Here is a 17,007-nt window from a genome sequence, read left to right on the forward strand (position 1 = left end):
GCTGCTGGTGTTCATTGAGCTGTGTGAGACATCATGCAAGCATTCCTAGTCCATTTCAACACAGATTCATAGCTCAAGGTGGCTAAATTAAGTGGCATCACACAGCAGTGGAACAGACTTGGAGCACATACACAGTCCCCATGCCATCTGCATCACCAGCAGCCTCCAGAAGAGGTGTGGGAAATACTGAATCTGGCAGCCAGATCTGCAAGAGCCTTCCATCTTTCTCCTCTCAACAAATGACCTCAACTCCTTCTGTGCACTCACTACCACAGAGGGTCTCTGGATGCTTTCCCCTCCCAATACCATTCTTTTGTTTGAACTGGGCTTTACCCTTTATCTCCCTGCTACTCTGGAAGCACTCCTCAGTAAGTTCACTGAACTACTCAGCCCTGTCAAGTACCCTTTCCTTTCTCCAGTCACATTTAGGATTAACAACAAAAATATTGTTTAAAATCACATCATTATTCCAAGAACACCTGGCACATTTCATAGCCTCAGTACTGAAGTTTTTAAGAATGTGTGATGACTCTCCAATAAGTGTTCTCTAAGCTATAGTTTTAACTAGAAAGATACAAGGCAGAGGTGGTAAATTCCAATACAGAAAGATCAATCATGAGTCACTTAGAAAACTTTACTCCTACCAAACACATTGGGTTAATTATAAGACCTTTCCTTTTTCTTCAATATAGGAGTAAAACATCCTACACAATGTTCAACTCAGGAAAAAAGAAACTAAAAAAGGCAAACAACCAAAAAAAACCCCAAGTCAACATATAAGAACCCAAACTCTTGTAGAGATTCTAACCAAAATATTATCCAGGAGAAAGAGAATGCTAAGTTTATCAATTCAACAGAGATATAAAAAAGTTATTATTTAAATCAATCATAAATGTTGGAAGTTGCAATATAGAAAATGGTATGCTTACCTAGCATACGAATGTACAGCGCAGTCTGATCTGAGCTGTCATAGGAAATTGCTCCACGTCTCTGAAAAAAATAAGTGTATTTTAAGCAAGTTAGAAGAAAATAATTTTTAAATTGAAATGAAAATTATTAACCATTTCCATTTTAACTCTTAATATTAATTTTAGAAATTGTGTGTCTTTCATGCAAAATGCCTTTTTCAAGTATATTTATTGACTGATTTTGCTTTAAGAGGGAACAAAGGAAGGATAGGAATTGGTAGTGAAAAGATTATGAAACACGAGATCAGTGTGGCTAAAAACACCCCCATATATTCCTTTCCAATGTTCCTCAATCATTCCTCACAACAGCAAAGACACAGAATGAGATTATGCAGACACAAGAAAGTGCTCCTCATGGCCCTCTAGAACACCATATTGAAACAAATACTTGCAGTTCCTGGTTGATATATCTACCTTTACCTATGGGGTATTTCCATCTTCTAAAGGTAAGAGATGTAATAAGTGAAATTACACCATTACTGCAGCCCTAGGATGCCACATGCTACTTTCATTCCACCTTGTATTTTCTGTAGGCAAAGCAAGGTATCACTGAGGTAAGATGCATAAAGGCATTTCAGAGAAAGCCAGCAAGTAGTATTTCAAATTTGATGATAAAAGTTCAGAAGAGTCATCAAGTTATCCATGCACAAGACTGAGATACTCCCACATAAACTGTATTTTTTACCTACATGGGACACATTATGTGTCATGCATACTAAGCTACTGTGGTAGTTACAATCCAGGAAGTCCCCTATGAAGTGGTGAACTTCTCCTCTAACAGCGAAAAACTGGAGCAATGTTCTCACTGGCATCACACAGTCTGCAAAGCATGACTCCACCTAGCACCCAGCCTCACACCGTGCCTTTATTGTACTTTGACCATCTTCTGCCCCTTCCTAAGGCCTTCATTAATGTTACCTGTTAATCCTAGGATGAGAGGATCACCTTCACAAGCAGACCTCCATTTTTTCTTTACAGAAATAAGATTTTTTGTGGGAGGTGCATATTAGAAACTCCTATGACCTTTCTCTGCACACCACACTTCTTTCTTACATTGAGGACAGTGAAGTCCTTGATGCCACCAAGAGTCACCACATGCCTTTGAGAACTTCAGATAAAAGTCAGCCTGGTGGCAAACAATCATCCATTTTTCTATGTACACATCAGGAACAACACTAACTCGGGGACACACAACAGCCTAAAAATGTGCAAGTTCAAAAGATAAGAAATCAAATCATGTTAGGAAACAGGACAGAAAAAATAATGTTGCCTATTGAGAAGAATTCTGAAGGAAATGAAGGAAAGAAAAATTACATGGAAAAGCAAAAAGGTAGAACTGCTGATATGCATCTATCTACAGAACAACCTAAATGAACTCAAAGACAGACTAAAGATGAGTAACCTCAATCACCGTGATCTGTACAAGTGATGTGCTTAGACTCCAAACTCCTAAGTTACACTTATTCTTTTAAATATTTTTCATGCCAAAACAAAAATTAAAACCTTACACTTGAAGTTGTAGAAGTTTTTTCCAAAAGTAAGATTAATATGCAATTATAGAAGAGACCAAAAGACCTAGCTCCAAATGGGGTCCAATAATAATAATGGGGTCCAAGCTGTTGTAAAGACTACACGGAAGAATTCCCTGTACAGAACTTTTATGTTGTCTCAGCCTTTGTTCTACATTTTCTTGGAAGATCATAAACCATGCTAATAATTTCTCAATATATGTTTGTACAGCATTTCTCACAGCAGTATGCCTGTCCCGATGGGAAAGGTAGAAATACAGCTACTCAGCCAGAAAATGATGCTGATTTCTCACTAACATTTTCAGTGTTTTTCATTAAACTTGTCTTTGAGTTTCAGAAAATCTCAGCTAAATATATTTTCCATAGCCTGGAACATTTCATATCACCGACTAGGCACAATCAGTGATGTAATTTAGTGCTAACTTGCAATTTGCACCTGTCCATCACAGATTTCTGGACATGTCCAATACAGTTCTGTAATCTAATACAGGAGAAACCTAAGCACACATGCAGCTACAAGACCCACATACAACTGGAGCATTAGTCTGCAAGAAAGAAAACAATATACAAAAATTTACTGAAAAAGAAACCCTTTTGATATGTTGATTCTAAAATATTACTTGCTCCCTAAAATAAAATATTGTTAGATAAAGCAGTATGTATAAAGTAGTGCATCCATGTATGATATCAAATACAAAACAGATTTTTAAAAACATACAGTAGTTGCTCATATAGACAAGTGATTTTGCTCTGCAAGGACATATTTGAAACAATCAAATCTAGTAAAATTACCTTAGAAAGTTTGGTTCTCTAAGGAAAAATAGAGACAATTTATTGTATCAGTTTCACTAGCAACACTACACAAATAGCAGGACAATTTCAGCTAATTCCGCTAAAAGGACTGAGGTCTCAAAGATACTTATTCATTGAAATTTGTTAAATAAAATAGGTAAGAGGAAAACATGTATTAGCAATTTCCACCAACAGATGTTGGGGTGGGGGGGATAACGAGTGGTCAGATCTCTTATCTTTAGACCAAGCAAGTAAGTGAGGTTCAGAGAGTTGAGCACTGTGGTGGGCAGTCAGAGACAAAGGACAAAGCTAATGGTACAGAGGTTTTTTAGCAACTTGTGGTAAGCAAACAAATAATATTGCACTCATCCAGACACAGACTGCTTTGTGTCAGCTTACCCTGCAAATACGTAACAGACCATCTCCTGCAGGCTGTGGTGCATCACCTATTTTCCCACTTCAAATAACACTGACAGTGCATTTGTTATTCTACCTCCTACAGTACTCCAGAAAAATGCAAGGAAAAAGGCAGGAAGAGATAAGTAATTTAACATACCCTCTGTGGGGCTCTTTAAGATACATTCTCGATTCCAGTACTTAAACCCAGCAAGGAAAAAAAACAGATTTAATGCTTCCGTTTTCCAATATGATCGGACAGCAAATTCTTAAGAGGAAAGACAAACATGTCTTGAAGAACTAAAGTTACTGCCAAGCACCAAACTGTTCAAACAACTTAATCAGCAGGATTTTACCCTTGTTGATGACCAAAAATGCCACCCTCCTCATGGCTAATCAAAGGCCCATTCTCTGTAGCCTACTCCAAGACACCAACACCATACCTACCCTAAAAATATACCTTACTTACAAAGTTGAAACAACCATAGCATACACTGAATAACCCTACAGAGACCTTGGATCAGAAAATATTACTTGTTGTCATGTTATTGTCAATATTTATACTCATTTAGCATAAGAATTTATTTCTAAATCTCTGCACTACCTCTCTGTCTACCTGAAGATTTGTACCTGTTAACAGCATTACTGACCCTCTGCACAAAAATCAAACAAGTAAGCACCATTCCAGCAAGCAGACAGAATTACTAGTGCTCAAAGACAAGACAACCCTCATGGGTCTGTGTTTAGGCAGGTTCCATTTGCAAGCACAAGGACAACTTGGTTGGTGGGAATGTGCTGGATCCTAAGTGATTTAACAAATTCCTCAAATGATTACCTGAGGTTCTCAACTGCTCTGCTCCCTTCCAGGCACCAGAACAGCCACCTGACCTGGGTGGGCTGATTGCTTCAGCCGTGAAGATGGATGTCAGAAAGATGACTGGGAAGGGTAGTTCATACTGGACTTCCACTGTCAAAGCCTCACCTTAAACTTCAGTTTCACATTAGAGTATCATTTATTCTTTAGAAGGGTGATACAGTCAAAAAGCTTCCTTTTTTCTTCTCCTTTGAGACATATTTGTGGAAGGTGAATGGAAGAAGTTCAAACTAAATTGGAAGATCCATTAATCCTCTAACAACACTGATACAAGGACTCTGCAAAAACATGCAAAGGGAGTATCTACCAGAACTTAGATTTAAATCAGATCTCTCTGAATGTCTTTTCACAGAGTATAAAAAGTTATTAAAGGCCACTCGATGGGAACAACGTGCCAAAATAGCACACAGATACATCTTCAAAGGGAAACCGCTTCAGTGATGCTTGGGAGCACAAGCATTTGCATGTACCACTTGGAAACGGAGCACCTGCTGCTGTTTGTGTCAAACAGAAATGTTTCCATTGATGTATCAGTTTTATCCCAGACTTCCCAATCTTGCTGAGAGCAGAGCACCAGCATTACTGCTGGGCACTTCATTTCAGCAAGGGCCAGCTTGTGGACAGTCTAGCAAAACAACTCCTGTTCTCATACTCTAACGACACCTGCTAGAGCTGTTGGCCTTCAAAATTCAGTACCACCCATCAATAGAACCATCCATGCTCTTTGATGGACTACATGACCTTCATTTTGCTACTCAGTTGTTTATTCAGAAGCTGGGAAAGAAAAGACAGGACAGAAAGCAACACAGGCAAGTGTTTTTACCTACCTGACTTTCTAGTCCAAGCTCTTTGCTGAGCTATCACAGCATTTGTCTCAACTGCTCTGAAGACAAGTGTGGAGAAGTTGTTATACCAGTTGCAATGTACTGGTTATGCTACCTCAAATATACACCCTTGGAAAGCATTTAAGATCATAAGACCATTTATGAACTAGAAGTCTTGAGAATGACAAACTAATTAAGGCCTTACTTCTCCAACTATTATTAGATTTCAAAAGCAAGACTGTCACATATCTTAGACTTATTTCAAGTATTTAAAAGATCCATGCTAAGAGTCAGTTTTCCAAAAAGCACCATCAAGCTTTTAACTCACTAAAGCACAGAAAAATGCTCTTCAGAAGCACTTAAATTGACAATGAATTCAGGTAAGCCACTGCAAAATGGTCCTACTACTATTTAAAAATTTCACTGCAGTTCAAAGCATTACTCTGAAAGTTTACCAGTAGTAAGAAAACATCATTCATACTGCCTTTCTGAAATTTAATCAGCAGTAGGAACCCCACCTTTCCTTCAAATATTCAAATGTGATAATTTTAATATTTTCTTCCATATAAAGCTATTTCACATGATTGCCTCCCAAGACAGATGGCAACCATTTTTAAACTTAGCTATCATTTGACTGATAGTTATCAATGTTAGTGATACATATATCTCACAAGCATCTGTAAGCTATTTTTTCTTATATACCTCAGATATATATCATGTGGCATAAAATTTACCCAAAGCTTTACCAACATTAAAAAAATCAAGACTTGAAAATATACAAAACAAAACCTTGACAATTGATCAGAAAGAATGTACACTTAAAAAAACCCCACAAGCAATTGGTTTAAGTGAGGACAGTAATATACAGGGGTATTGCCTAAGGAAACTAAATCAGAATAGCATCAAGGCAATGGCAAAATAGGTAATTGAATGAACACAAAACCACTAATTCTTTAAAACAAACAACCACTAGCACATGCAGAAACAGAATCATAAATAGCAGGGAGTTTTATGCCTAACTGTATTATGTCAGCTGGGATTTTTCTTTTTCCCCACCTTAAAATAATCTCTGACCAAACTGGATTAGACATAACCCTTGAACAGGTTTTTATGTCAAGTTCCAAAAAGCCAGCAGTTCAACAATATACCAGCAAAATGCACATGATGTACTGGTCTAGCACACAGGCTGTAAATCTGTAGAATCTGCCTTCAGTCACAAGTGAACATCCACTGGGCATCCTGGTCTCTTTCTTGATGTGATAAAAGTTGTCACAAGTGCTAGCAACTAAGCCTGACCATTTTTGCTTTTAATAAATTTAGAAACACGTTATTGGCAATGACTGAAGAGTACAGGCATGGGTGCCTGGCAAAGCTTGTTTTCACAACAAACTCAAGTTCATGCTTCTTCAGATTCTCCTGTTAATTGTACAAAAATTTTAGAAATGTGTATCAGTAGCAATAACAAAAAAATTATCTATTAATGCAGGAACTCTGTGGGGTTTTTTTTCAGTTTCCTTAATTTTCTCCAATTATTCTGGCTCTCCTTCATAATGCAACATTTAAATTTATTCTTCCTTCTTGCAGTGAACTATGCTGAGAAGAGCCTGGTCTCATCTCCAGACACCAATCTCATCTATATTTACCAGCACAAATATTCATTATGGGGATACTTACATTCTTTGGAATGAGAGAGTAAAAACTTAATCCTAACATAAGCATGCATTTTGCAAAACACAGGGATCTCAAATAGAAAGGCTACAAAGTAAAGTAGATATTTCACATAAGCAAACAAAACTGGTATTTCCACTCCTGCAACTCTGAAATCAACAATACAAAAAGGATATCCTGTCCAGGAAGCAAAATACACTAATTTGTATTATTCTCACTATGTTTAAAATTGTTTTTCCTTATTTTCACAAAGGCTTTAAGGTGCTATAAAACTGGAAATCTGTTGGTAACACAGGCAAGCCAACTCCTGCCATTCTGAAGCCATTTCAGATTCCTTTTTTCTCCTCTCCTAACTGGCACTGCTACAAACACACTCCTTTCCACTTCAAGGCAAGCAAAAGTCAAGATCTACAAAATCATGTATGAACACTTAAGAAACACAATCTTAAATGGCAAATGATGTTTCCAAAACAGATTAGATTTAAAAAGGAAAAATAAGCGCTTGTGAAGTTCTTAATGACTTGTTTTCTCTCGGACTACTTATAAAGCCAGTTAGCCAAAACATTTTTTTTAAATGGCCTACCTTAGAAGTAATCCATTTGATGAGGATCAGAGCTAAACACCAGACCAATGCAATTCCCATTGGATCACCCCAAAGAGCTGAAGCATACTCTCCCCCGATGGCCGCCAGTGCCGAAGGCAGCAGGGCACAGCAGCGAGGCACAGGGCAGGCAGCAGCTGTCACCTGACAGCCCCTGCAATGGGCTCTGCCCCGCTCCTCCCGCTGCCAACGCCGGACTCAACAAGAAAGTTTTACAAGCAGAGGACATGGCAAGTAGTAAAACCTTACTAAACCCCACAGAAATGCCAACGGAAATGTAAAACCGTGATTACATCCTGTCATCATCTTTAAATACAGCAAAGTGTGCCACACAATAGGATCAAACTCCAGTAGTCAAAACACCCGAGCTAAGTCAGGATACTGCCTTGCCTTCAAATGCTATGAAGAGCCTGTTTCCAGCAGATTCCAGCGCTTGTGATATTCACAAGTTCCTTTTATTTCTGCCACCTGGAGAACTGCTAAGAACTGAACTTCAAAACATATTTCAAAATTGCTTTTATAGCAACGTGCTATAAATAATGTTAATGAAAGTTAATGCACGGAATATGTGCAATTGTTCAAACCAGTTGTCATTGTCTAACTTCTTTTGTCCACCAAATACCAAGCCATCCTTCATACTAGCCATTCACACTCATGCCTGAACTGGCATGGGGCTTTTATTTATTGCTCCAAGGGCTGAACCTGGCTACAGCCTCCCCAGCCCTACCCAGGGCTGGAAAGCAGTCTAACTTCCTCCAAGAACGCTGGTTGTGCAGCAAAGTAGTCCTATATGCTTGGTGCAGCCTTGAGATTCATTCTAATTTCTGTCATTTTAAGCTGACAAGTGTTTCATTTCAAAAATACAAATAAATCTCAAATACTTAGGAAAAAAGGAGCTACAGTGGGGGAGAATAAAGAACAGTGTAGGAAAATGAGGAGTTTAAAAGGATGACACTGAATAACTGAAAGCAAATTTATATGAAGAATCTGCTCTTCCTATTTATTTTTTTTTGGCAAAGAAATCAATTCCAAATTCCAATATGTGCTCAAAACACAAAAGTTAGCTCAGATCACCAAAGGAGTAGTTTTAACATTAAGAAACTAATTTCCTCCCTTCCACAAGAAAAGGGAACACACACCACAGCAGATGTTTACTAAATTAAGGAGATTTGTTAAGTGGGATAGAGCTCTTTGTCATTTTATATCATGATTCCGGATATTTATGATGTCTTTTAAGCTATAATCATGTTCTCAGCACAACCTGTGAATCCCTACGGAACCATTACACTCCAAACATTTATCTTCTGCCCTGTCCCCATGCCCCAGAAAAACAGTCAGATCAAAACCAAAGGCAAGAACATTCAGAATGGGCCTTCTGGTACCTCACTTCATGAATGCTGCACTTATCTAAAGCTCTGTAAAGTTCCACATAAAATACCAACTGTCACAGAGATAAATTTAAAAACATTACCACCTCCAAATAGTTGACAAGGTTAAAGCACCCTAACAATTAATCACCACTAGTCTGATGTTTCTTTAAAAAAACAAACCCACAATAAATGGCATCAGGCAATATTTGCATTACAATTTGGCACAACTGGAGCAGATCAACACACACCTGCTGCTCAGATCTTTACACCTATACTATATGAAGCCCAGGAGTTTTAATTTGTTTTTGAAGGCCATATTTACTCCAACTTCCTGAACAAGATCCTACCACAGGAGGTTCAAAGCTGCCAAAAAATGATCCAGTAACTGATCAAACCCCTACAACCTTATTGAGGTTTCAGGCCCATTAGGTGCACACAATGAGTGAATGATTCAGTTTCGTTTGGAAGAAGCCTGGTTAGCACATACCAAAACCACTCCAGAAAACAATCAAATGAGCACAGCAAACAGGAACAATGAGGTGATTTGCTTCTAGACTGAACTCCCCTCTGAATAAAACTCAAGCATAAATAGCCTTATACTCTTTGAAATGTCAAGCTTTCCTCTCTGTCACCACTATTAGTAATCCTCCCTGATAAATCTGGTTTTCCTGTCTCAAAACACACGAAGATGTTCTTGGAGTGTGTGCACAGTCTTGCCCCAGATGCATGGAGCAAGTCTTTCTCCCACCAATTTCAGAAATACATTATCTTAGCAAACAGAACTATACAAAGTGATCACCCTTTCCTCTTTTGTCTTCCACCATTAAGTGGTTTCATTAAGAAGACTTCTCTTACTGGAAGTTATCTTAAAACTGTCTCATGCATAAATTTAATATGAGAACACAGAAATAAAAGTATTTGACTGCTTGTTAAGCACCACTAGACCATTATTTGTTTTAATTACAGCTTGGAAATGAAAATATTGTTTTGGTAATACAATTCTGAATTGGAGACAGAGTAAGATAAGAAAGTGCACTGCTTTGTGTGAGAAGTTTAACAAATCAACACAGAAGCTAAAGTGCTTCTTTCGGATAAAGTGCTGCTTTGAATAACCCCACTAACAACAGCAAGGTGAATGTAAAAGAGATTACATTTTACAAAGAAGAAATTATTCCAAGTTATTAGTAAGTACTGTAAACCTGCAGGTACTACATAAAAATGTGGTAATACTAAATTCCCTCTGTGTTAACTACTCCCTGTTATACTGCCTCAGCTCTGGGATTGCAGGGACCATTCAACTGTGGACACCACCATCAGTCTCAGCTTCATCTTGAAACTAAGAAGCACACAAAAAAGACTAGATATCATGTATGATATCTATTCTTTTTTGTGGGCTTCTTAGTTTCAAGGTGAAGCTGAGACTGATGCCATTGTTTGGTTGTTGTTTTTTTTTTTTTTTTTTTTTAATTGGGGAAGTTGCTAATGCTGTTTTATTTTCTTTCTTCTCTTTTTCTTTACTGCTTTCTAACAGATTCTTTTTAAGTTTTTCTAAAACCCATTTTCTTGATGTCTGCAGAGACACCACCTTTGGTAAGGCAAGATTTACAGTACCTAACATTCACATACAAGTTGTTACCTATTCCTCTCCCCTTACCATCAGCTCACATGTACAATTGATGTCTCTTACCACTTCCAAAGAAACAGAAATATCCCAATGGCATCAATGTAGACTTGATGATATGCAGCAATGTAGATGCATCTAAGCAGTCAAAGGCATGTTTTGCTACAATTTTTGCATTTACTGAACAAACCTCTCTGTGCTATTTCTGATAAGACAAGCATGCATTATCAACACAGCAGAAAGCAGCTGGGGTCTTGAAACAGTTGTTACAAAGATTCCACTAAGGAATTTGCCAAAGACACCAGTTTGCTCTCATTGGGAAACAGGCATCATATGGGACCTGCCCCTACCCATTCAAAATAGCTCCCCCATTAACACACCATGATTATTTGTAAGGCTCCAATTATTTCCACATGCACTCCTAGAGATCTGCAAGGCTCCAAGTGGAAACCCATCATTTCCTATTACATACTCTGCTATTTGGAGTACCACATACAGGATCCCAATTTTACTTGTGTATTTCTAAATACCCATCTATTCCAATATTTTTCTGTATTTAGTTATTTTCCTGAGCTTCATAAGCCCTGAGGAATGGCTCAGGGTTACCTTACAAAGCTTAGTAACTACTGTTTGTGCAGAAGTGCCTTTAAATGCTCTAACCCCCCCCCCCCCCAAAAAACATTTCAGTAACACCTACAAGAAATCCAGAGCTGAAACAAAAGCACCAGATTTCAGATACACTGCTGGGTCTCAAATGATGCTCTTTTAAATACAGCAGGGCTTTGTCAATCTCCATCACCACCTGAGTTTTTATGCTCAGTTGGAGGCATAAAGTTGCTTATCACTCCTACTTGCCAGAATGACCTGATTTCATGTGCCTGCACCTGTACACCTGGCCCAGAAAAGAAATCTCCATGGAGTCTCCTATGCCCTTCAAACACCCCCTTCCAGAACAGAGGCCTGTGGCACACTGATTTCCAGGATACACTCCTGACTGACCTATTACTTGCTGTGAACCAGTCTGGGTTCTAGGCCTATCATTTTCAGATTCATCAGCACACAGTGGAAAAAAACCCACAACTCATTTCCATCTTTTCTTTGCTTTTCTCCCTGTCTCATTATATACCATGTGTAATCTCTTTCTCCAGCAGACTTCACTCAAAAAGAATAATTAAATGGTAATCTGTAAGTATTCTTGTAACAAGTGTGGGTAGCTACTGCTGCAACCCAACCCAACCACTAAACACTGCTCTCAAGGGAAAAAATTAAGAAAATGTACCATTATTTTTATACTGATATAAGATACTGAGAGCAGAACGTATAGAATCTCACAGTGTATACACAATAACCTACTTTTACAAATGCTACTTCTATTTACATCTTATTTTAAAATGTTATCTAAGCAATTTACTTCCAATTCAGCTTCTTATTTAAAAGATTTGCCATGTTAGCCCAAATTGCAACTAGGTACAAGATTCCAACTACTCCAGCTGTTTATTAACAAAATCATGGAATCATTTAGGTTGTTAAGGACCTTTAGGATCATCAAGTCCAACCACTAACCCAGCACTGCCAAGTTCACCACTAAACCATGTCCCTAAATGCCACATCTACACATCTTTTGAATAATTCCAGGGACAATGACTCATCAACAAAGCTACATATGAGCTAGCAAGCAATAAGCAAACATGAAAATCTAAGAAAGTTAGCAAAAATCACCTTCACAACCACATATTAATCACCATTCCAACTGCCTCACTTGTTGCAACTAAACTCAAAAGGCTGGTTGATCTTAAACCAAGGGCTGAGAACTCCAAAACATGAACTTTGAAAGTCAAGGACAGCTACAGATCCAGAGGGCAGAAATTACACCCTTAAGAAACACTTTTCAGTTTTAGAAATCTTTCATTTCAGCCCTCATAAGATAGAAAAGGAAAGAAATCCCCCTTAGAAAAGATACAATCCCAATGAATGAAAAAAGTCAACAACTTGCATTTTAGTACCATTTGCGAATTTTCTATTGCTACTGCAACATAGCAATAGAAAACTATTAGGATCATGCTGTGTCCTTTATTTCTAGAAGGGATGAGAGGTAGTCTATATTTTATAAAGAAATCATATAAATCTTTGTCCAAAAAAGCACATTATTAAACACTGCATTTTTCTGTTGGCTGTTTAAAACCTTTCCTCTTATTTGTTCAACATCATGATTTTGCAGGTTGACAGAAATGGACATGCAACACTGAAAAAGGCAAAACCATACCTATCATAGTTGAGGGGTGTATAAAAACACTTTTTTAACTTCCTCACATAGATTAAACACCTTTAAACAGTTTACTTCTTTTTAAAATTATTCTTTTGCAATTTGAACACTCTCACTACCTCTGTCATATCATAAACTTCAGTTTTTTAACTAGATGTGTTTTCATAAGAAAAAATGTTATATGGTATAAACTGTCTCAGTGACAAACAATCCAATTTAGATCATTTAACTATAGAAACGCTGAAATTTATTGTTTTAGGTAAAACAAATCATCACAAGATTAACTGAAGTTCTACAATACAGTATTCTTCCTCTGATTTATTCAGACACACGCTTTCAAAGGATGCTTGCTTACTGTGGCATTTTAGGACTTTGCTTAAATTCACAGAACTAAGATTTATGCTTTTCTCCAGAGAAGAGATTTTGGAAGACTTTTTTAAAAGCCTCTTTAAAGAAACAAACAAACAAACAAAAAAAAACGAACTAAAAAGGACAAAGTTGAGCACATGTATTTGTCATTTACTTTTTTGGAAATATTAATTTTTAACCCTTGGAGGTAGTGAGTCTTATCACCTTGAACAGAGAACCATATTAGCAGTTGTACAGATGCTCAATCAGGACTGGTCTACAGCAGCAAGTATCTGCCCACACCTGTTGGCAGGTACTGCCAACCTGCTCAGAGTTCAATACCAACTGTGATTTCAAAGAGTTGAAGAACTGTACCATTGTTACAAGACAAAGTTCCATCAGGGTCTCAAGACTGCAATCCACTCAGTAAAGGTAGACTTAAAACTCAAGAAGTTGAGTTTTATCTGCTCTGAGTTACTGTGTTTCATGCTAAATACACCTTCTGCCAAGACTGAATGGTATACTGGAAGAAAATCAACAGTAATTTCAATTCCCACGTACTTCACATATTGCAAGTAACCCAGCAATGTGAGAACAGTTGAACATTATCGTGTGACAAGAAAAGCTACCAATGTTTTAGACTTTGGAATAAAAAAATTATGTTATATTTCTAAAGCATATCCTTTGAATGGTGAAAGATCATCTTACTGTGCTATATTTAAATTGGAATCTAAATAAAAAACATTGAGTTTATAATCTCACAGAAAGACACAGCAAAACTGTCAACACATCACAACAACCAGAAAAGAAAATTACAGAACTTAAAGTCACACAAGTTGTATTTTATAATTCTTTACAAACTACCAATACAAGACACAAAGGACACAACACGTCTTCTAAAACCCCCAAGGTTTAAGCTTTTTGCCTGGAAGAGAAGCTTTCCCAATAACTTTTACACTTATGTGAACACCACGAGCTCACCCGTGATTCTTCAGAGCCTCCAGAAGGGTGTGTGGGGAGGGGGAGCACAGCAAGCACTCAGGGCCTCCCCACACAGCAGCTCGTGGATGAATTTCTACAGATGTGTCTGTCCAGCTCATGAATTCAGAGGAGAGAGCAATGCAGTGCAATAAGTGAAGGCTAAAAGGCACAGGGGCAGGCTACAATGTGAGATGATCCTTTTCCCTTGCTCCCTGGGCTTCTTCCTCATTCACACGTGAAAAGGAAAGAAATAAAATTTATTGTAACAACCAAAAGCCTCTATTTGACTAAGTGATGGGTACTCCCATAGCTATGAGGGCTCACCTCTCTCTAAGCCTAGAGGAAGATCTTCCTGCCTGGTTCTTGTCTAGCAAGTTTTTCCTAATCCAGCACTGCTAAAAGCTCCCTTTAACCCCTTCACGCACACTTCCATTCACTTTGAAGGAAGCATTTAAAGAACAGTTTACACAAAATGAAAATATTCATGCTTACTAAGACTCCCCAAGCAACACAGCTACCAATTACTTTAAGCAAGGATTTTCAATTTTCAAATCTCATTTTTAAAAAATTAACAATTCCCACAGGGAAAAAACAAACAAAACAAAACCTAACACATTTCAGCAGTTCCCCAGGCACACTGGCATATGCTAAAGCTCCAACAGTTTATATTAAACATTAGAAAGACAGTAATAAAATGACCTTTGTTTCTGTTTCCTTGCTAGACATCACATAAAAATATTAGGTTGTCAAAAAAGATTGTATTTCAAGGGGAAAGCTGGAAGATTCACTTTCACAAATTAAGCAGAGAGCACAGAATATCCGAAATAAATAAAGTCTGGATTTCATTATCTTACTTTGTGATTATTTCCATTAAAGTAAATGAAGAACTACAGAGGACAAACACAAACTGGTTACACCATTTGCTGTCAAATTCACAAATCAATACTGTATTTAATTCATGATAGCAAATGAAAATAATTATTAACTTAAAGTCATCACAGAGTTAATGAAGAATAAAGGGTGTCAAAGAAAGATCACCAAAGGCAAAGCACAAAACTAAGAAGCCACACATGGTATCATAGCACAGTACATGAAATACAGAAAAGGCTGACCAACTACATGCAACTTCTTTCACCTCAACAAAAACCCTAACATTTCAAGCTTAAAGGAAACCCAAACAAATGAAACTAACAAAAAGCCCCAAAATTAACAAAAACCAAACAGCAGAAACCCCCCACACACACGTTATACAAATCCAAACCATAGCAGTTAGTTTCTGTTACAGTGTTCTTCCCAGATGAAATTCATCTAGAGATGCATCTGCACTAAACACTTATTGCAGAATTTGCTTGCCCACCGTACCCAAAAATGCTTTTAGTCTTCCAATTAAGGATAGACTGACCAATTTCAATTGAATTGGATAGGCAGATCAATTTCAGCTGAACCCCCTAAACTTGAAGAAGCTCTAATGAGACAGTAAGCTGCAAACCCAACACTTCCCCATGGCACACACACCTGCCATTTCAACACCTTCCCCTGCTTTCCAGGCCACAATATATTATTGCCAGCTTCCCACCTTTCATTTTATTGAGCTACCAACACAACCCTTTCTTACTTCTCAATTCTCATTCTCTGACCTGTAGCAAATGCAGATTTCTTATAGCAAATGCTCTAAAAATTTGATAATGAAGTTTAATAAAGGGATTTTCATACAAAACCTTATGTTTCATAGACATCTACACAGCTTTAAACATGTAATTACTGCCTTGCATTAATATTCTGTCAGTATGTAGGTGCCAGCAATCCATGCATCCAAACACTTTTCATCAAAACCCAAATCTACTTATTTCAGCTTCTCACCCACTGCAGATAAAGCTGACCCTGAAACAGAGAGAGCTTTTCAGTAGTGTTGTGCCTCATGTCTGCAGGTGTTGAACTGAAAAAGACTACTGTGTTTGAGACTGAAATACACTGAAAAGGCTCAGCTTTCCATTACAGAGATGTCAGTGTAAGAAATATTTTCCTGGAAATAAAAAAAAAGTATACTTGTTTTTGTTTAGTTTGGCTTTTTTTCTAATAGGTCAATACTAAGAAATAAGCAGCTGACAAAGGAACAGAAGAATTATAAGCTCAAAACTAATATTAAAAAAATTCCAAGGCAAAAAACAATGTATGATTGCAATCCTGTTAGGGGAGGCATGGAAGGAGGTATGGAAATAAGCATACAAAGGAAGTGTTCTATTAATAGATTAATACATTTTTGATACACTTCACTGCTGACACATTAACATAAGAAAAAAAGGTGGATGCTACCACTAGCATCTTTCTGCAGTCTTCTCTCAAGAACTATATCCTTGTACAAACTCCTCATTATTCAACCTGAGTGTGCACTTTATCACATCTACAACATTTAAGACCTCCTACAATTAAAAACCACTTTCAAGTAATTTTTCTTACAGCGATTTCACAGCAGTACACCTCTGAATTTAATATGCCATTTTTGAAGGTAACAAGATGCTGCTTTCATTGTCAGGATTTCAACACTAAACAGAAATTGAATTAAGCATAGAAAAGACGTTATTTCAATAGGATTTAGAAGATCTACATTTGTAAAATTACGTGCCATTACCATTTTACTTAGTTATCCTGCAGGGATGCTGAAAACAGCCCTATAATTATTACATTGTTTCTTAAAGAAGCAAGAATTGTAGCACTACCAACAAGAATGTTTATCTCTGAAGCTCCTGGCCACCCACTGGACAGCTGTCAGTC

At 37.5% G+C, this 17,007-nt stretch overlaps 1 protein-coding gene across 1 annotated transcript in view; it reads right to left on the minus strand.

The window, feature by feature from the left end:
* Positions 1–7,694, minus strand: part of PDE7A (phosphodiesterase 7A) — a 40,842-nt gene extending 33,148 nt beyond the window's left edge. The window contains exons 1-2 of the mRNA XM_059467716.1: positions 7,635–7,694; positions 930–990 (exon numbers count right to left, since the gene is read on the minus strand). Coding sequence (XP_059323699.1) covers positions 930–990; positions 7,635–7,694 — 121 coding nt within the window. The remainder of the gene's footprint in view (positions 1–929; positions 991–7,634) is intronic.
* Between the last annotated feature and the right edge of the window lie 9,313 nt (positions 7,695–17,007).

Source organism: Ammospiza nelsoni, chromosome 1 (assembly GCF_027579445.1).
Source record: "Ammospiza nelsoni isolate bAmmNel1 chromosome 1, bAmmNel1.pri, whole genome shotgun sequence".
NCBI classification, from domain to species: Eukaryota; Metazoa; Chordata; class Aves; order Passeriformes; family Passerellidae; genus Ammospiza; species Ammospiza nelsoni.